Source organism: Eurypyga helias, unplaced genomic scaffold (assembly GCF_000690775.1).
Source record: "Eurypyga helias isolate BGI_N326 unplaced genomic scaffold, ASM69077v1 scaffold38182, whole genome shotgun sequence".
Taxonomy (NCBI): Eukaryota; Metazoa; Chordata; class Aves; order Eurypygiformes; family Eurypygidae; genus Eurypyga; species Eurypyga helias.
Genome location: NW_010238531.1, coordinates 1 through 21,948, shown reverse-complemented (window position 1 = coordinate 21,948; position 21,948 = coordinate 1). Strand labels below are relative to the sequence as shown.

Below are 21,948 nucleotides of genomic sequence, written 5' to 3'. Positions count from 1 at the left end.
GTGAGGCATCTCTAATGGACACAGAAATCAGATCTTGAGATAATGGGTCTTTGTTGGAGATTCATTTTATGATTATATTCATCTGTGATGTGCATATCTCTAACATTCAACTACTTCTTTCCCTTCTTCCACTAGCAAGGCCTTGGAAAACTTTTGCTGCCTTTGCTTTTCTACCTGTAACGTTTAATCACTGACCAGTAAGAGCTGGAGCAGCCAGACTTTCCCCTGACTGCCCTGTGTGCTGCCTGTCTTGCTCTGACTTTTCTGTCATTGTGCAATGCAGCGACAGTTCAGTTTCCAGCAGAAACTGCCAAAGCAAATAGGTGGTGACTGAAATATTATTTCTGGAGTTAGTGTGAACATGTTACATGTAAAACAGCGACAGCAAAACCCTTAAGTGAGTCCTTATTTAAGAAAACCTTCAAGATTTGAAAGTCTTTATTTGTCTGAAGATTTTTCTGTTCATAGAATCATAGAATCACTAGGTTGGAAAAGACCTTAGAGATCATCCAGTCCAACCGTATCTGTCCACCACTAAACCATATCTCTCAGCACCTCATCCACCCGTCTCTTAAACACATCCAGGGATGGTGACTCCACCACCTCCCTGGGCAGTCTGTTCCAGTGCATGATAACCCTTTCGGTGAAGAACTTCTTCCTTCCGTCCAATCTAAACCTCCCCTGGCGCAGCTTGAGTCCATTCCCCCTCGTCCGATCATCTGTCATTAGGGAGAAGAGACCAACACCCACTTCTGCACAACCTCCTTTCAGGTAGTTGTAGGCAGTGATCAGGTCTCCTCACAGCCGCCTCTTCTCAAGGCTAAACAAGCCCAGTTCCCTCAGTCGCTCCTCATAAGACATATTCTCCAGACCCTTCACCAGTTTTGTGGCCCTTCTCTGGACACGCTCCAGGACCTCAATGTCTTTCTTGTTCACAGTGGTTTTTTCCCAAACTGCAGAAGTGTGCTCATCTAGACCTTTTAGGTGTTGCTGAATCAAACTCCTTTATTTTTAGGTACTTTAATTATTATAGAGAGCTTTTCAAGTAGGATGCCATTTATGACCACGTAAATTCCCTTCAGAGCATATGCGTGCGTGTGCGGGGTGTGTGTGTATGCCTGGGAGTACCGAGGGAGAAGGGAAGATCAGGGACTTTTGGGAACAGGACCTAAATCAAAGGTTTCCAGTGGCCGCTTAAGGAATGTCATTTCAAAATAAGCTGCAGTCTGGGAGCTCAGAATGAAGTTTGCTGGTTTTTCTGCTTTGACTTAAAATGTAGCATTTCCTGGCTGAGAGTGTTTGAGAAGATAAAACTAAAAGCACTAAAACTAATTCTCTAAAACAATGACATTTTTCTTTTTCTCTAATTATGCTACTATGAAGGAGGCTTTTTCGACCTGTTTGTTACCAAGAATTTTGAAGTTGAAAGTTCAGTTTCTCAGAATTAATTTATGAAATAGTGCATTTTATTACTTTTTTTTTTTTCTTTTCCTTTCAATTTTATTTTGCAGGGTGAGTTTCAATACACTACTTTTTGCTTTTCTAGGTGCCACTGCAGAGGAGATAAACCAGCACTGGGAATGGCTGGAACAAAACTTGCTCCATACCTTGTCTGTGTTTGACAATAAAGAAGATATTGTTAGTTTTGTCAAAGGGAAAGTGAAGGTAAGGAAACTGTCTTACTTTCACCCTTCCCTGCCTGATGGCATGTGATTTATTAGAAATAATGTCATGAAGCTGTTGTCATTCATATTTGGCTTTGTCCATCTAAACATTATTTATCTGTTTTCTGTGTGCCACATCTCCACTCACATTTCCTTGGAAACATCTCAGAACCAAAGTATCATAGAATCATAGAATCACAGACTGATTTGGGTTGAAAGCGACCTTAAAGACCATCCAGTTCCAACCCCCCCTGCCACGGGCAGGGACACCTTCCACTGCTCCAACCCTCATCCAGCCTGGCCTTAAACACTCCCAGGGATGGGGCATCCACAGCTTCTCTGGGCAACCTGTGCCAGTGCTTCACCACCCTCTCCATGAAGAATTTCTTCCTGATACCCAATCTAAACCTCCTCCCTTTCAATTTAGACCCGTTCCCCCTTGTCCTGTCACTACAGGCCCTTGTAAAAAGTCCCCCCCAGCTTCCTTGTAGCCCCTTCAGGTACTGGAAGGGGCTATAAGGTCTCCCTGGAGCCTTCTCTTCTCCAGGCTGAACCAGCCCAACTCTCTCAGCCTGTCCCCATAGCAGAGGTGCTCCAGCCCTCTGAGCATCTTTGTGGCCTCCTCTGGACTCGCTCCAACAAGTACCTAATTTAATCTTTATCCCACCTATCCCTTTCCAGCTTCACTGTTCTCTTTCCAGTCATGTGCAGCTGAGCTTTCTTTAGCATCTGCTTTCAGTTCCTTCCTCTCTCTAAAACATTATGTTAAATAGCTTTTCCTCCTTACTACATTTCTCCTCCTCAGATATAGGAACGGAAGCTATCTCCTCTGCTTTTCCTAGCTTTATCCCACCTGTTTCTGCCCATTTCTATACTCCTGTCCCTCTCAGTGGGGCTCAGAGGTATTGGCAGGTGATAGCCATGGTGCCTGAACCTCCTGGCATCACGAATGTGTGGACAATGACACAGTCCCTGCAGCACAGGGATGGGGTCAGGCCCTTGTGCAACGTCACCCGCACTGTAAGGTCCAGCATGGAAACTGCTGGAGGCTTTGCAGGGTGTGGGAGTCGTGGCCAGGCGTTGCAGTGGAGCTGCTGGCTGGCAGCAGGGTTGCAGAAATGAGCATCCTTTTGGAAGGCTAGAGAATTTTAAAAGTAGGGGAATTTGGTGGTGGGAGACCAGGTTACAGTAAAACTCAAAAAGTCTGGTGCCCTGAGCTCTGCTTCCAGTAAAACACATGCTTGGTGATGGCTGGTGGGGGTGCGGGTCTGCTGGTGACTACTGTACCTCAGGTCCTGATGCAAGATTTTCCTTGCTGAGAGGTTTAGTCAGGTACTCTCCCCCTTTATACCCACTCTTTTGGTCTGGAAAATTTTTGGGAACGTAATATTTTTGGCGAATTTCAACACTGCCGCTGGTATCTCAGCAGGCAGTGAAGATGGGGAAGAAGGGGATAGGGAGGCAAAATATCGTCTTGTAAATCTTAAGGTTTTATCCTGCTTTCTTAAAAAAACAGCTTTGAGTGCACTGAAAGGCGCAAATACCATTAACCTCTCTTGATAACGCTGTGGCAGGCTGTTACCTATGACAGCACGTATTTAAAATTCTTCAGGTTTCATTAGTTAATGTTATATCCAGGCTTTGGACCCTTGCCTCTGCTGTAGACTTTTGGCATATTAGGACTGCTCGTTAATTGCAAATTATATCAGGTGCTGGTACCTAGGGACTATTTGTCTGAATGGTGCAATATAGACTTAACTCCTTTGTTGTAATACCGCTATTTAAAATTCTCCACGCTTAATTATCTTTACGTAGACGTTCTTCAGACAATGTCTTTAATCGCTCCAAGCATGTTAGACGTTACAGACACATCTCGCTGCATTGCCTCTTCATAGGAGAATAGTATTGCTCAGTGCACGCAGTTGTTACTCTGCCTTTGCTCTGAGTAGACCAAGTGACAGCAATCATAAGCTGTAGTGAAACTGTACGTGGATGGTTCTGGCAGAGATAATTGAATATAAAGAAACAAATTAAAGAAGGGCCCAGAAGTCTTGATTTGGAAGCATTCAAAATGTATGAGAGATGCAAACACCGCAGAAACGTCTCCATTTGTGAAAATTGCTAATCAGCTTGAGTTTGTGTTTAAGGAAGGGTTGCGTTACTAAAATTGGACTGGGTAGCTTGTAGCGACTTGCTCGAGTGTGAATGCCGTAGCTTTACCCTGATACATTACCTCGTTATGGACTCAGGCGCTGATTGCGGAGGAAACGAGCAGCAAGCTCGCCGAGCAGGAGGAAGACCCCGAGAAGTTCCGAGAAGCCCTGGTGAAATTTGAATCCAGATTTAATTTTCCTGAAGCCGAGAAGTTGATCACCTATTATTCCTGTTGCTGTTGGAAAGGAAAAGTTCCCCGGCAAGGCTGGCTTTATTTGAGCATCAATCATCTCTGTTTTTATTCCTTCTTCCTGGGCAAAGAATGTAAGTGTAAATGCGTAAGAAATCTGATGCTGGGGAGAGATATAAATATAACTGTTTTAAAAAGCAAGAATAGCTGGAATTTCTATGAAAAGCCTAGTTCGCCGCTGAAGTTTAGTTTCTGAGTTTTTTCTTGTTCAGCTGAAAGTTCCTGTTTATTTGGTTTTCACCCTTTATGTTTATATTTTAGTCTTAATCCAGTAATAAAAATGAGACTATAAGAGTATGCACACACAGCTGCTATCTGGTTCTTTTTCGTGCTGTGGTGATGCAGCCTTAAAATGTAACAGACCTCCTACAGATTCTGAAATAGAGCCTTTTAGTGCTGAAAACAGTGAGAGTAAGGACAGGCCCCTCCCAGGGCAGGGAAGCCCAGGGAAGCTGCAGGGCACCAGTGGACGGAGCTGTTGGGGCCAGGGGTGCCACTGCCTGCCTGGCAGCAGCCCCAGAAACATCCCAGGGTTGTGCCCTGCAGAACCGGGTGAAAATCCAGAGTTTTTAAGGGAAAACAACAGCAGTTTAGGGATTCCTTTGTGTGTCTGATCGGCAGTGCAGGAGCAGCATGAGAAGTGTGTCCCAGGGTTTTTAAGAAGACCTTCAGACAGTGGGAAATTTGTATGTGACAGTGACGGTAACAAACGTATGTTTTTAAGAAGTGAGCTGTAAGACCTTGATCACAGTGTTCCTCTGCAGAGGAAGGGTCATGTGATTATGAAAAACCTAGCAGAATTGATATTAGAAGGTAAAAATGAACGTAATGGACATTAGATGGAAAAAATGAATGTAGCTATTTAAACTCCATAGCATTTCTGTTAGGTAAAATTGTACGTGAACGGAAAACATTGCAAGTCCTGTTTATCCGGCTCCAACTTCAGCAAGGACAGTAATATAAACCTACATTGCTATAAATACAGCAAGAATTGTCAGTTACAGCAATTAGGAAAACTTTAACATTTACTGTCTGGATTTAATGTAGGGATGGCTAGTCAAATAAAGCTCTAGATTTAAAAATTAAGTATATTAGTGTAAAGATAAGGAGGAGAGTAAGTGTTAATTTCTGAGGCACGCTTAGAGGTAGAGGTCCTTTTTTGCTTATATTATTTCAAGCCAATTATTTTGTCATATCTGCAAAAGGTGGCAGAGTTAGATTTAAATTCCGTTATTCGTTATAAAAACAAAAGTTGACTTTTGCGGGAAGACTGTAATGGATTTTCTTGATATGCGGGAGGTATTTGAGTTCAGTTTTACTCTCCTTGTTTTCTGTTTCGTTTCAAATAATATCCTTTGTGAATCAGTTCTTCTGGTTATCTTTGTAGGCCTTCTCTCATTAAATCTGAGATATCCTGCCTGCCAAAGCACACAAAGCAAAAATGAATCTTATTAGTGATAGATAATGGAGAAAGGGGGAGGGAGAGAGAAATATCCTTCATATTGTTTCAAAAGTTCTGTTTAGGCAATACCACAGATCATGAAATGATACTGGAAGCACAACATCACGCTGTATTATTTAAAAAGTCACTTCTCATCTCTTTTAATAATAACTCATTATGAAAATGCAGAAAAACCCCAAACAACTTCATGTTTGCAGCTTTTCATTTTGTCCATGGACAATACGCTGTTGCAGTCAGTTGCATTGCCTTTGTGTTCCCATGCATTTGCATGGAAATGTGAAATAAACCCCTGAATTTTCCTTTGGTTAAACAAATCTTCTCTAGCTCGGTGGGAAGCATTATATGTTGAAGTGCTTCCCACCTCCCTGATCCTGACAAAGGAGATTGCTTCTGTTTCAAAGCTAGTGTTTTGTCACATTTATGAAATACTTGTATTACATTGAATAATCCAGATTTACCATAGTTCTGGTTGTTACTGTTTGAGAAGCTGATGCTGATTATATGTAGAACAAGTTGTCTTTTGTTCAGGTAGCAATCACAAATTAAATCCGGTTAAATCTGGTCTTGAACATACTGCTAAGAAATGACATTTATTGCATTCTTCAAAACAGCACAAGGGAGGAAAACCCAATATATGAGTTGCAATAAAAATAGTTCTTAAATGTGTTTTAACTATAAAAATCCCCCCAAATTGTAGACTAAAATTTCTTTATAGGCTAAGCATTAAGTCTTCTACTTCTGGCAAGTATCTCCCCTTCCCCTTGTTTTATTTTGTGTTGAAATGACCTGGAATGTGATATTGGAACCTGGTTTCAGCGTCTCATAAAATTAATTTACGGCTTAAGCAAGCATAAACTCCCTGGAACATTTTTTCCAGGACAAGTCCCCTTTTATCTAAGCCTCTAAGTATTTGCAGAATTTCTGAGGCTTAGAACATCAGATTTCTTGAAAGGACGTGCCAGGGTTTCTTCACGTTTTTTAATTAAACTTTTGTTTTCCTAAAACTTTGAAGACTTTGTACCTTTCATCAGTAGTCTGGGCCCCTTACAGTCTGCTGCGCTGTTCCTGTAACTACCACTGTACAGCCTGCGTGATTCCGACCTGCGTGAACAATAGTGCTATTGCTACAGCGCCGTTTAATCCTTCTTCTCTTGGCTGTGCCACTGCAGATGATTTTATGGCCCTTCGCAACAGTTTGTGCGTGTTGGCGCAGCTGTGCTTTATTTAAGTAAGGAAAAATGTAATCTGCAAATAATCTTGACAACTGCGGTTCGTGCAGTACAGAGAACTTGCTGAGGGTAGCTCCTTCAGCAATTAATGATCACGGCTAAGTGTCATATCTATAGGACAATGTTTGTTATTACTGCCTTTTTTATTGCTTTATTGGCATCAAGAGACCAGCTAGGGATGTCAGGGGGTGTAGCCTTGATGTTACTGGCACAGAGAGTCCTGGGAAGCTGCCAGCAGTTGTTAAGTAGAAGTTTACTCTATTTTAAAGTCTCTTCCAGACTGTTTTCTATCCAGAGGTTTGTATGAGAGAGTCACATAATATCCTGCAGTGGCTATATAAAATAAGACAATTCTGGTTACCGTTTGTATTTACAGGATTCAACAGTGTTTATGTATAGACAACACTGTCCTATACTTTTCCTTTTCAGCAAACAAGTCTAACTACAGTTAACATTTAAGGCAAGATTTGCCTGTGCACCGTTTGAGTCAGGAGTAACCAAAATGGAAAGATCCCAGTGCTCGGGCAGCTTTTATTCGAACTCTGTTTATAGTAACGCTTCAACTTTATAAAAATGCCCATGTGCAAAAGCTTCCTTTTGCGTGGGAGTTAGCTTTATTTTAAAAGTTAAAAGCACTGTGCATGTAACTGGGCTTCCACCTCCCTACAGTTTTATTTCTGGGAGATTACAAAGCCTTTCCCTATTTTCTTCCTGCTCCTGAACTGTTTCTTTCAGCAGTAATGAAGGCGGCTGCAGAAATGCCTTGTAAGGGGGTTAGGAGCACAGCACAGGGCAGGTGTTCTGTGGAGGTATGACTCTCCGGTCCAGCCCTTCTTATGAAAACAGGTACAGTTTTGAGGGAGAGATTCCGAAAAAACCGATCTTTTGGAGTGTGGGGAGGATGAATGTAGAGTAATAACAGGCATTTCGGCTTTGGCTTTGTGAAAATGGGTCTCTCTCTTCTTTGGTTGTTTGCATTTCCTTCAGAATGTGCCTGTTTCCCACATCTGAAAAATGACACGGAGTCTCCAACCCACTTTTGCTTTTTCTCCAATGGCAGTGAAACTTATCATTCCTTGGGTTGAGGTTCAGAAGCTGGAAAGAACCTCCAACGTCTTCATGACCGACACGGTCCGCGTCACCACTCCAAATAAAGAGCGCGACTTCTCCACGTTCCTCAATATCGCCGAGGCTTTCAGGATCATGGAGCAGCTGGCAGATGTGACGCTCCGAAGGCTACTGGATAATGAGATCTTTGAACTGGATCCAGGCCTACAGGATCCTACTCAGATTACCAAGAGGTAAAGAGCTAAACTGTTGTGTGAGTGGCGGTTCGATGGTGGGCGTCGTGGTTTGCTTTGTTAGCTGGGTAACACATCAAAGGTTTACTTGCTTGGGTGCAAAAGAGATTTTATAATGCATTATGGTGTATCCAGTAGGTGCATTTTAACTTGTGTGCAAGACACTTTTTTCCACTTTAGATTCTTCCCTTAAACATCACTGTGTTTTTTTGTCAGCTTGTTTCTACGTTCCCCGTAGAAAGGTAGGTTGCAGCCAGAGATATTTTCCCTGAAGAGCAACATTATTTTGTTTATCTTGTTGGCTGTGTGTAGGCTTTCCTAGTGCCATCAATTCTGTAGAATTACTGCTTTTTATCGTATCTGAAACATGGAGTTTCCCACTAGTGTGGTTACCATAGGGGATTTAGCAAGCAGCTATGGGACTGAAAAACCCACGCGGGCCGTTGCAGCAGATTCATTTGCTGTTGTCAGCTGTACCCTATGCGTCCCCGAAATGCATCTCCACATTCCTCTCCCACTACAGAAATGCATTGGGCTCTCAGGGGAAAGATGGATAATTCTTTCTCTGCCGGTAGCACAACACACAACTTCGTGTTTTATTTGCTGTTGTGGGGAAGGGGAAAGGAAACTGCTCAGAGGAATTTTAGGTGGGCAGGGTGGAATAACCCGGACTGGAATTTGCCTGGGGCGTCAGGGCTAAACTGCTGGTTTGACATACTACTTTTCTGAATGGGGTGTGAGTGGAGTGCTTATTCCCCCCTGAATCATTCCCTTTCCTGCTCTTCCTTCCTCTCCCTCTGCCAGAGGCATGAAGGGAATTACCCAGGTGTTGCTTCCTGGCTAAAACATAAGGAATGTGTGGTATCCTTTCCCAAAAAAGAGAGACATCCAGTAGCCATTCTATTGTTTCTGAGGGTCACTTTTGCAGTGGTGTTGGATATACATCTCGGCAAACACTTCTGCCAAGTTTCATAATGGGTTTTAAAACAATAAAACGCACTTTCTCTGCTGTTTCCTATGTACACCCGATAAGGAAAATCACTGACACCAGGATTTCATCCATGATATCATCAGGGAATTCATTTGAAGTGATACAGTGGTGAGCAGCCACAAGCATCTTTGCAGGTTTTTCATAGCCAGGGTTGCCTGGAACACAGGCGCTACTGTTGTTTTTACTGGATGTTGTTAACATTGTAGGCTTTTGGCCCAGGAAATGTAGGATATGTACTTTGACTAATGTAGGATATGGCTTTGAGTTGTATCTAAACCCCCTTCCATGCTTTACCATCCCATATTCCTCCTGGTTTTGGACTGAAAACTTAGATGCATTAAGCAAGAAAAGTAAGTCCAGAGGAAATATAACAAGAAACTGGTGGGGGGAGATATTTTTAGCATCTAGTGATTTTAAAATCATCGTTGTCAACTTCCCAAATGAGTCTTTGAATCAGGGATATTGACTGAATGGAAAGCTACACAGAAACTGAAATTGCAGTGACAAAGTATAAGCTTAGTAATGTGCTGTAATAAGGAGGCTCTCAGGGAATCAAACTCTAAGTACCTTGTGGCATTTTTGAAAAGTAGTATGTCTATTAGCACACAAGCCACAGAAACCATCCCACACATTTATTGAAACAGGCTTTTTTCTTCCCCTCCAACTTGAAAAAAAAAAAAAAAAAGGAGGTATGGGGAAAGGAGAAGGGAGACTAAAATTATGTTTATTGGGGATGTTCTCTAACCTGTTCTGCTGATGCTGTAAGGTGAGATGGCAGAACCTGGAAGATGCTGAAATCCCATTTCCTCTGCATGAATTAGACAGGTAGGGGCTGGATAAGTTGCTGTTTCTGGTGCCCTTTGTCACACTTCAGCAACCACTTTGATGTAGACGAGATTAAGCAAGACTGTAGTTTGAATAGTGGATAAACTGGTTTTTAATGCCAACAGTACTGGGGGGTTTGAACTTTCTTGGTGTGTGAAGTTTTTGTTGCTAGGGTTGTTTTTTTTTTTTTTTTCTGAAGCCATTGTAGTACTACAAGAGCAATTCTTTTTCACTTGATTTTTTTCCCTAATAATTGTCTTTGTTACTTCTTCTGCATGATTTGGAAGCAAATTGTGGTCTATCAAAATAAAAGCAATAATCCACATGCCATTACAATTATTCCAGCTGTGTCAAATAAATGAAGATGCTGTAGATTGCTTTTGTTTGTTAGGCTTTCTTTTGCAAGAGGCTCAGTATCTTTATTTGAAAAAAAGTGCATTTTTAATGCCGTCACAGTCTGCGTATTCTACATTCTGAAAACCAGGTACCTTTGCTGCTGTTCTGAGGCTCTTGGGGTCACCCTGCTGAGCAGTGGGGGGACAGGACTCAGGGAGTCTGTGGGATTAGGCCCACAGTCTGTGACACAAATTATATCGTGGCCAGAGTCAAACAAGTTAATGTACAAGTTTCCGTGCTGCTTAATGAGAGGATAAGGCTTGGAACAATGGATTACAAAGGGATTAATGGCAATTAAGTTAATTGCCATAAAGAGCAAAGTAAAGCTGAGTTGTTTGATAAATACAAATGCCATTTCTTGCAGATACATTTATGTGCCATCCAGTTTTACTGGAACGTACGGCAGCTATTTTTTCATCTATAATAGGAAGGTTGCTAAAATCTCAGGTATAAGTTTCTTGTACTTCTTATTTCCATCTCTTTCAGGATGCAAGAATATCTACTGCATGCCTCAGATGTAATGAGGAAATTGGTCAGAGCAGAGCAGGCGAACAAAAGCTTTAGTGATGGTGTCAGTAAGGTTTCAAAAGTGCCTTGCGTTTCTCCAGGCTCTAACCACCTCGGTTTCTTTTCTTCATGTCTAACTGTGCATTGCCAATGAGCATGGCTTTGCTTCATACGAAGGCAAAGAAGGTTTTCAGCACTGATCTGAGCGGAATGGAAACTGTCTGAAATACCTTGAATCGTAAACATCACTTCAATCCGCATTAAGTTCTTCAGAGAGGAAATCCGAGAATGCGAAAAACCTTGAGCAGCAAAGAGGATGTGACTAGGAAGAACCTCCTGTTATTGCATCTGCCCAGCAAAAGGAACGGTTTGGAATCTCTCTTGTGTGTCACTTGTGACAAATGATTGCCTAACCTGTTCTTAAGGGTTTCCTATAATGGAAATATTAGGATCCATACTGGCAGTTCACTGTCCTACCAGTGAAAAGTCTTTCTGAAGTCTAACGAATCTTTTGTGCTGCTTTTTGAGTCTGTTACCTCTTGTCCTACCCAGTACTACTGAGATCAGATATTCTCTCTTTAGAGCAACCATTTGTGTATGTGGAGGTTGGTATCTTTCTCTTTTGTTCCTGCAACTGCACTGCCCAGGTTTTTAAGCCAGGTTTTTCTTACCGGCCCTGATTTTAGCCTTTCTGTTTGCTTTTCTCTGTATATCTGTTACTTACCCCATGTGGCTGCAGTGATGGGATAGAGGGTGGCCCCCAACACCTCACTGGTGCTGACCAGGGCAGCAACAGCACAACTGTCTCTGCGGCAGCTCTGGGACTGCCATGCTGCATCGTGGTGGCTGTGCACTTCTGCAGCCCCTCACGGTGCTCCTCTTCTTCCTGCCAGTGTGAGGCTGTTGACTTACATTCAGGTTGTGATTCTGTGTAACTCCTAGGTCTTTTCTTTTTGTTGAATGCCTACCGGTGGCGTTGATCTCCATGCGGCATTTCTGCAGCTTACGATGTACAGCTGAAAATCACAGAGACATACAATCTTTTAGGTTGCAAAACACCATTAAGATCGTCAAGTCCAACGGTTAACCTAACACTGCCAAGTCCACCACTAAACCATGTCCTTCAACACCTCATCTACACGACTCTTAAATCCCTCCAGGGTCGGTGACTCCACCACATCCCTGGGCAGCCCATTCCAATGCCTGACAACCCTTTAGGTGGACAAAATTTTCCCTAATACCCAATCTAAACCTCCCCTGGCACAACCTGGGGCCATTTCCTCTTGTCCTATCGCTTGTCACTTGGGAGAAGAGACCAACCCCCACCTCTCTGCACCCTCCTTTCAGGCAGCTGTAGAGAGCGATCAGGTCTCCCCTGAGCCTCCTCCAGGCTGAACACCCCCAGTTCCCTCAGCCGCTCCTCACAGCACTTGTGCTCCAGACCCTTCCCCAGTTCCATTGCCCTTCTCTGGACACGCTCCAGCACCTCAGTGTAGTTCTTATAGGGAGGGGCCCAAAACTGAACACAGGATTCGAGGTGCGACCTCACCAGTCCCCAGTCCACGGCGCCAATCACAGCGACAATCACTGCCCCAGTCCTGCTGGCCACACTGTTCCTGATGCAGGCCAGGATGCAACTGGCCTTCGTGGCCACCTGGGCACACTGCTGGCTCATATTCAACCAGCTGTTGACCAGCACCTCCAGGTCCTTTTCCAATGATCAGCTTTCTAGTCACTCATCCCCAAGCCTGTAGCATTGCAGGGGGTTGTTGTGATCCAAGTGCAGGACCAGGCTCTTGGCCTTGTTGAATCTCCTACAGCTGGCCTTGGCCCATCAATCCAGCCTGTCCAGATCCCTCTGCAGAGCCTTCCTACACTCAGGCAGATCAACGCTCCCACAGCAATACTTATATTGCCTTTTTCCACACCATCCCTTAAGTTTATGGATATCAGTCTGAACCTGATCCTGTTCTTCTGCTCATTAGCCTCTATCAGACTCACACTGTGTGCAAGCTTAATAACAAGATCTCTTGATTCATCATGTGGATTGCTGATGAAGATGTTGAGCAGAAGCTATTCCAGGACATAGGCCCAGGGAGATCCTCAATACAGCCTTCCACTTTGCCAGGGAGCCTTTGAGGGCTGTTTTTTGGGGTATTCTTTTTCAGCTGACTTGGTACAACAGCTTTTCACTTCAATCTTGTTTTGTTAGTTCCCATGTGAGGAAATATCAAGACTTTCATAAGGTCTGGATAAAACATCCATTGCATCTCCTCCACCGACAAGTCCGGTGTTTTTGTTACCCCAGGGAATGATGTTGGTTTTACATTTGTCATGACAAGTCCACGTTGGCTCTTCTCAGACAACTTCTCCTAGCTCCTAGCTTGCTTACAAGAAGCCTTTCTTGCCACACAAATTTATCAGTTCTTCCAATAAACAAGACACATATCATTGGATATGTTATTTCCAAAACCTGTAACTTTCTGGAGTCTGAATAGCAAGAAGAGTCTAGTAATCAGTCTCTAAAAGCAAGAGGTGAACCAGTCTGTTTAGATGTTAGATAGGCAGCAAGTGACTCAGCAGAGCCAAAATCCTGCCAAGTTGACTTCTGTTAGATTTAAAGCAGAGAAAAACATTTGATGGTGAGGACGTAATTTTAAGTGTCCTGATACTTTTAGGCATTTTGTTAGTCTTGTGTGTTATTTCCTTTAATTTAAAACTCTTGGAAGGTAACGTAGGGGTCACACAGAAGGAGTTATCGCAGTTCAGACTTGCCATTCACTTTGAAGTGCTGGAGTTGGAGGCTGTCCAGGATCCTGTAACGTGCAAGTTGGGAACTGTACTTGGTAAGAGTTGCTGAGTTTTCTGAAATATAGGGAACAAGGCAATTCCATCTTCTCGCCTTTTATTCTTCTGATGCACGTGTAAACACTCAATAAACATTATTTTTACATAATGATAGCATTCCTTTTAGGTACAGCTCAGTCCGCTGCATTTGCTTGAAAACCAAACCAACGTGGGAGTTGTTCAGCTAGAGGAGAACATTTCAAACTGGTTGGGCTGCAGGTAGAAAGGATGCATTTCTGCTCGGCGATGGAGGCATTGTGAAACTCAGCGTGAAAGCTGTGGGACCTGGTGGCGTGGACCAGTCGCTGCATCTTTGCTGTATCATGTTTAAACAACTGTCTGTCCCCTGCCTTGGCACTTGTCTCTGGGGCAGCCCTGGCTGCGGTGTGGTCTCTGCGGTGGCCTTGCGCGACCCTGTGTTGTGAGTCACGGGAGACAGGCAGTTCCAGGGATGTTAGGGCTGGCAGCCTTCCCTCGGTACACGGTGAGGGGGCAGGATGCCGTGCTTGGTGAATTTACTTGGTTTCAGATATGGGAAATGCCATTCCTCAGCTTAAAAACCTGTGGCTTCTTGTTTGAAAGGCCCCACACCTGGAGCCTGCAGCCCCAAGAGATGCAGCAAAATCCTGAAAACTCAGAAACTGCAGATTATGGAGCATTAGAAACAGTCAGCTCTTAAATAACAGACACCCCCTGCCTCCACAGAGGTCCCACTCTTCAGTATAATGCCTCTTTCCACGTAAAGGTACAGAAATTTTCACAACCGAGTAGACCCAGGGAGGGTCTTACCTTCTCAGCACAATAGCAGGAGAGCAGCGCTGTACCCGGACTGGACTGCAGATGCTATCAGCAGCATTCATCTGTGCTGTGCAGAGATGGAAAATATTTTAGTGGTGAGTTAACTAGGAGGCATATCCTGATCCAGCTTTGTCACAATAGCAGATCACTGCGGGCACTTATCAGAGCAGCTTTCGCTGTGGAATTTTAACTCGGGGAGCAAGCTTTTTCTCTTCCTTCACAAAGAGGGTTTGTCTTTGTTCTTTGTGAAAAAAACAGGAGACGATTTGTCTGTTTTCCTTGGATAATCTTATTAAGGAAGATAATGCTTGAGAAGGAAACAGCAGCTGAATGCTGGTTGAACGCGTTCTGTCTTTTCTGTGGGTCCACCCTTCTCAGGTCTCTCTCTGTTCTCCACCGTCTTCCTCCCTGTTTCACATGGCTTTCGTTTTTTCTATGGGTTAGACTGAAGTAAACACGACTGCCCCCACCCCCCAGCTGATTTACTTACTGAAGCAGAGGCATCATCTGTCTCAACTTATTTTGAAACAGCAGGGATGGGGTAGGAGGAGGGTGTCTGCAGAGGAGGAGGGTGAAGGAAGGAGCAGAAAGGGGATTTACAGCACCAAGGTACCACTCCCTGTTATGCTTCAGCCCACGCTATAAATTCTTTCAGTGGAACAAAGTCAAGTTGGGTTTTTTTTTGCTTTTTGCCCTTTTTTTTTTTTTTTCCCCTAAGGTGAATCATGTTTGGAAAAATTTACTTGTAGTACAGAAAATAATAGAATTTAAGCACTAACATTTCTGGAGCTGCTGTTGGTGATCTAATAGCCGTGGCCTGTTTATAATGTAATTACATAGCTCTCTAAATTACTGCAGGCTTCTTCATTAAAAAAGGAGGAGGAAGAAAAAAATCCCTAAAGCCAAGTCTGTATAACCATAGCTCAGTAATGAAAGCTTCATTTATTTAAACTTTTTCTCCCCACATAAATGTGGATGGGTGATTGGAAGGAAGCCAAGTCCAAACTGAATGTAGCTGATGCTGTTATTTCCAACTGAGTCTGTAAGTGACCTGAAACTCTTACATTTCGCAAGTGTTGTGAGCTCTCTCAGAAGCTGATACCTCTGCAAGTCAAGGCTGTGATGATGTAAATGCCAACATCATTAACTCTTCTATTACTGACCACTTTGGAAGTCCTCATCGAGCAAATGCATTAATTCTGGGTGCAGGTGCAAATCCCTGGGGTCATGTTGGAATGTTGGGAGTGGAAACAAGGGAACATAAAGCTTATCTCCGTTGCTCAATATGCGTTCATCAGATGAAAGATGTAGTTATCTCCTGGGCATTGAAACCTGTAACTCTTTGAGGCTGAAAAGTGGTACAGCAGCCATACAAAATGCATGGTGAAATAATAAGTTAAAAAAAAAAAAATCCCAAACCTAACAAACCAGCTGATTTAAATGAGTGTCCTTTCCTTTTCTAGTCATTACGGTAGTTGCTTTTGACCTTACTGTTAAACAGGCAAGTGTTGATGATGTTTATTTTTGTATCTCAAAGTCAGTCTTCTATCGATCTGTTCATGTCGGCAGGGAAGATTGCTGTGCACGGTGCTTTTATTCTGTATCCTTCGCTCTTGGTGAGGGCTAATAAGAAAACAAACCTTGCGCTGGGTGTCCTGGCTTTCGGGGTCTTGTGATTCGCTCTTCCTGCTTTCTCTTAAGGGATCTTGAAGCCAGAGCGCAGAATGAATTCTTTCGGGCCTTCTTCAGATTGCCCAGGAAGGAGAAGCTGCATGAAGTTGTAGACTGTTCTCTCTGGACGCCGTTTAGTCGCTGTCACACAGCAGGAAGGATGTATACTTCAGACACTTATATCTGTTTTGCCAGCAAGGAAAATGGCTGCTGCAATGTTATCATCCCACTTAGAGAGGTAGAGTTGCTTGTTTGTTTCATTTTGAGTCCCTATCTGCCTTTTTCTGCCCTAAGCATCCACTGTCATTTGGCTTATCTGAAAACTATTGTTTGATGAAAAGGATTAGGATGCTTGTGTGTATCGTACTTGTGGGGTTGTTGTAAAGCTTGTTCTGGGACTCACTAAGGCATGAGTTCCTAAAAACATGTATAGGTGGCTCAACATGATCCTCAAAGTGAAGTATGGACAGGTAAAGCAGCAGGACACTGCAAAACCAGAGTCTGCGTGGATGGTGCTCCTCTCCCAGCTCCACGAATGCATACGTCCAGCTTGATGTGGATGAAGACTTCGGCTTGGACCTCTCTAGCAATGTAGAAGCATCCTTGCTTGGGATCAACACTTAGAAGTGTAGAAGCTCTCCCTCCACAGAGCAAACCTGTGGGTGCTTTGCAGACCCGTAGGGCAGAGAAAAAGAGGGGATGTTCTGCAGGCAGCAACGAGCTGCCACATTCCCATGAAATCAGAGACTTAAATGGAATGGAGGATGCATGGGAAGGGGGTGGGAGTAGAAGAGGCGAAGGAAGCTGTCAGCAAACACCTGCCTGATCTGCTGTGGATACAAGGCTGTTATGATCTTTTAATTAAAGCTTTCCTTTTATCCTCAGCTAATAACAGAGTAACATCAAAATATCCCAACTGTAGCAGCTTGTCTCCCACTGTCACAAAAATTGAAAACAATAACAGCACAGTGTTATATGCTTAATCAGAAACAACAAAACAACTGTTTTCCCCTGTCCTCAGGAGTGTGAAAGTAAATTTCCTCCTCCACCCCCCAGAATTTGATCGAGCTGATCCTTTTCTAAATCTTGTTTTAATCATCACTCCCATTTCTTTCTTTCCCCTCAGTCCACTCTCCAAAAGTAGGCCTCAAAGTCATTCAAAAAAAGAACAGCTGGATACTTTTTGGTGCCTGCTTCGAGCTTCCTGAGAGTCCATAAACTTCAGGTGGTAGGATGTGTCTGATCAAGGAAAGTCAATACGAATAACCCTGTTCAATGGATGTGTGTAAATGAGCGCTGTGTTTGTGCTTTTTGGTACATATAGAATATTTGAAGGTGTTTCTGTGGGTGTGGTGCATAATGTGTTTTCCTTAATGTTTCTGGGAAAGGTAATCAGTATAGAGAAGATGGAGGACACAAGCCTTCTCCCCAATCCCATCATCGTTAGCATAAGGAGCAAGACAGCCTTTCAGTTCATCGAGCTGAAGGACCGGGATACTTTGGTGGAGAACCTGCTCAAGAGGCTAAAAGAAGTGAACTCCAGCAACCCAGCGCACTGTAACAACTTGCAAAATAAGAACCAGGTACCCAACTTCTGGTGTTTTTTGATGATGAATTCAGTGTGTTTATCCTTTGGTCTGTTGTCCTGTCTTCCTCAGGGGGTTGGTCTTGGGCCAGTGCTGTCTGATGCCTTCTTTAATGACCTGCCTGATGGGATGGAGTGCACGCGCAGCATGGTTGTGATAGACGCACTGGGAGGAGCAGTGGGTATGCTGGGGAACCCTTTACAGAGACCTCGGTGATCTAGAGAAATGAGCGGATGGAGACCTCGTGAGGGTCAGCTAAAGCAAATGCAGACAGCCTTATGCGACAGGAGGGGCTGGGGGCCGGCTGACTGGAGAGCAGCCATGTGGAAGAGGTGGGGGGGTCGTAGTGGACAACAGGTTGCGCTTGTAAGTCAGCAGTGTGCTCTTGCAGTGAAGAAGGCCAGCAGCGCATGGAGCTGTACTGGCAGGAGTGTAACCAACAGGTCAAGGGGTGTTATGATTCCCTTTGAGCACTTCCTGGGGCTGCTGGGGCATGCTGTGCCCAGTTTTGACTCTTCCCCACCAGAAAAGTATTGGCAGTGGGGTAAGTCTAGTGGAGGGCCACAAGTTGGTCAGGGGCTGGAGCACATGCTTTATGAGGAGAGGCTGAGGGAGCAGGGCTTGTTCAGCCTGCCTTCCGCTAGCTAATGGGGAGCTACAGGGAAGGAGGAGGTGGAGTCAGACCCTTCTTGGAGAGGCCAGCTGAAAGGCAAGCGGCAACAGTCCCAAGATGCAGCAAGGGAAAATCCAAATAGATTAAAAGAGAAAGATTTCCCCTCAAGGGTGGGCAGAACTGGCCCATACTGCCCAGAGGGGCTGCGGACTCCCCTTCCTTGGTGCTACTCGACTTGACTGGATAGTAGCAACCCGGTCTGAGGGGCCCTGCTTTGATCAGGGAATTGAAAAAGATGGTCCTCTCCACCCTAAATCGTTTTCTGATTCTGTTTTTCAAATCCTAACCAAAGTAGATGATGTTTAGTATTTTGTCATCAAGGACACTAAGAATTTACAAACAACTTCTGTTTTAAAGTAATAACCCTTTTTCTGACATATCAATGAATGATACTTTGAGTAAAGTCTTGTGTAAGGCCTTTCCTCCCATAAGGTGTGAAACGTTTTGAGGCAAAAGGCAGAGGCTAACCCAGCTCTGAAAACACCTGAGGATGTAGTTCCTAACCTCTTCTCAGTCGTTACCGCTTTGGTTCTGTGTTGCAGAACACTCCTGCCCTTGGATCCATGTGCATGCTCAGGGATGATGAGCCTGCGTGTCTGGGAGCAGAGGCGTCCCAAGGCATGGAGGGAAGCGAACGCGGAAAGGAGAGCAGTTATTTGCTCAGTGCAGAAGCACTTATGTCGGACTTTCATCAGTCAGGAATGACGGGCCTTGATTTTGGAAAGGTATGTAACATTCGAGGGAAGTTGTAGGAGGGTTGTTTTTATTTTAAATAAAAAGCTAGAGTGACATTCAAGCACAAACTCATTTTGAGTAAAATGATCTCTGTATTGGCTAGAGAAGTTAGATATGGGATAAAGGCTTTTCTATTTGCTTGGAGTTTTTTCTCCTTACCTTCCAATTTCTTTCTGGTGAATATTTATAATTTTTCTCCCTGTCTGATCAGTTCTGCTCTCCTCTGTGTGGAGAATTGCAGCTGTAGTCCTTAGAGCAGTTTTCACATATGCATCAGGAATGGAAATAACCTTGCAGAATTTCCAATATGTAAAATGTTTCTGTTTACCAGTTCTCACATGCGCACATTTTGTTCTTCTAAAGGATCTCTTTTTGTTCCCAGTCTAGGGAGCAAATCAAAGAGAGTCTGTGGAATGACCATTTTGTAGAATACGGCAGAACGGTGTGCATGTTTCGCACAGAGAAGATCAGAAAACTTGTTGCAATGGGAATCCCCGAATCCTTAAGAGGCAAACTCTGGCTGCTCTTCTCAGGTGGGCACTCTCAGAAATGTTGGCTGTAGGCATCATCTGATTCTGAACATGGCAAAACATTTAGGCAAGAAATCTCCCAAGGGCAATTAAATATTGTTTATATGGAGCTTAGGATAGTGCTTACAGCAGAGAGAGGATCATCCACTGAACTAATAAGTGCAAGGAAGTACCTAGGTAGGTCCGTAGCAATTTTATTTCTGGATAATATGATGTGATGTGCAGAAGAACTGAAATAACATCTTCTTCATCTGTGCAATTTAAAATTAACGTCATGTTTTCATGTAATAATACTTGTCTTCAAGCAACAATTAGCTTGTAGCATAGTTACTGATTTAACCCCAGACAAATCAAATTACTGCGAAGTAATGACATCTTGAAGTCAGAAGTCCTGCTCCTGCTTCTTGTTGAATGTTGGCAGGGGTAATCGAAACTGCAGATGGAAAAAACAACTGGTTTCATCCACGGATCTGGCAGAGCCAGAATGTGCTTACAATATGACCCCAAGTTTAGTCCTTAAGCCAGTATGTGATATGTTCAAACATTTGTAAGAAGTATTTCTTCATGTGGAGTTTTTCCTCCTTGGAGGGTGTGAACGGTGCTGAGTCCATTTTTCCCAGTAATACTTTCTGCTGGGGAAGTTTTCTGCTCAGTGTCAGTATTAAGCTGTTGTGAATGATGTTGCATCGTATACATTTGCTAATATTGATTTTATCTTCAAGACACGTATTCCGCTAGGACTCGTTTCTTTCAGGTATGGAGATTTCATTAAATTCACGGATCCTGGGGGAAACCATCATGCTTACATCTTTTCCAGCAGTAATACTCTAAGTTTAGCATTGTCCTAATCCACTCATGACTTCCTCTTTCTCTCTCCCTGCTGCCATCAGACGCTGTGACGGATCTCGCCTCCCATCCCGGTTACTACATCCATTTGGTAGAGGCATCCATGGGCAAGTGCTGTATGGCGACGGAGGAGATTGAGCGTGACCTCCACCGCTCGCTGCCCGAGCACCCCGCCTTCCAGAGCGAGACGGGGATAGCCGCCCTGCGAAGGGTGCTCACCGCCTATGCGCACAGGAACCCCAAGATAGGATACTGCCAGGTGAGAAGGCCCCAGCGGTGGCACGCTCGCTGCTTTTCTTCCTCTTTTTTCTGCCTCAGTTTTGTTGGAGAGTTGTGTTGGGAGTATTTTCCCTGGTGGATTTGATAATTAATGTCTTTGTAGTTATGAAAAGTACATGATTTTACATACTTAATGTCATTTACTCTGGAAGACAAGAGCGTAGGCTGGTACTCTGGCTTAACAGAAATCTTCCCTCAGCATTTTACAAACTGCATTTAGAGTTAAAGGAAGAAAAACAAAGTTTCTGATGCTTCTGTTTGCTCGAAAGTGCATTTCTCACCCAATACTTGGGAGGCAGTGCAAAGTAAACTGACCTGCACCGATGAGATTCACACAGACCACTGGGACGGAGGTTTAATGAACTGAAGTTCTGCTCCTTTCTTCCAAAATTAATGACAAATTGTTAATTACTTCGCCCAGCTGGCCAACTAAAATAATTCTGTGCAGCTCCCTGAGTTCTGAGGTCCATCAGACCAGTCCAGGTACAGGAAGGGCGGGAAAGCAGCCCCAAAACATCTTGCACTGTCAGTGACCTGCTTTGTGTCTGGGCAAATCCAGCACTGCTTTTCTCCATTGTTTCCTATTGCTCTTAGGAAAAGCAGGGTATAAATTTGGAAAAACTTATGCCTTTGGGTTGCAATTATGTATTCACTGTCTATTACCTTTCTCATGCTGGGTTTTTTCATTGTTTACACCATGTTAGACTCTTTTCTTTAAAAATAGCTACAGTTTAGCTTTCATCAGTAGGATTTGCTGTCACTAACAAATCTCATTTTCTTCTTTGCCCTTGTAAGTCCATGAATATTCTGACCTCCGTGTTGCTGTTGTATGCCAAAGAGGAAGAAGCCTTCTGGCTGCTGGTTGCTGTGTGTGAGCGAATGCTGCCGGATTACTTCAACCAGCGAGTGATAGGTGAGCTCGTGTGTCTCTTCTTGCTAACTGGGAAGGGGCAGCCACATGGCACTGGGGTGGGCAGGGCGCTGGCAGGTCCAGACCCGACGGGCGAGGTGGTCTGCCGACCTGAGCAGTGCGCAGGGACAGCAGCGGTGGCTGCTCAGGTTCCAGCAGGGGTTGATTGGAGTTCGAAGGGTTCGAGCTGCAAGAACTATAAATATTTGCTCAACTTCACAGTTTATCTTTTTCTTCCTATTGGTCAGAAGACGGCGGCACTTTTGCCTGTGTCGTGGTTTAATTCCGGCTAGC

At 43.9% G+C, this 21,948-nt stretch overlaps 1 protein-coding gene across 1 annotated transcript; it reads left to right on the top strand.

Annotated features, from left to right (window-relative positions):
* Positions 1-1,511: 1,511 nt before the first annotated feature.
* LOC104506797 (TBC1 domain family member 8-like) lies at positions 1,512-21,803 on the top strand (the record flags this gene model as incomplete). Its single annotated transcript, XM_010147873.1, has 9 exons — positions 1,512-1,665; positions 3,914-4,142; positions 7,820-8,060; positions 16,126-16,333; positions 17,484-17,678; positions 18,897-19,079; positions 19,472-19,622; positions 20,510-20,724; positions 21,540-21,803. Coding segments are annotated over 9 exons (1,840 nt in total), but the record flags the coding sequence as incomplete, so codon positions are not given.
* Positions 21,804-21,948: the final 145 nt, after the last annotated feature.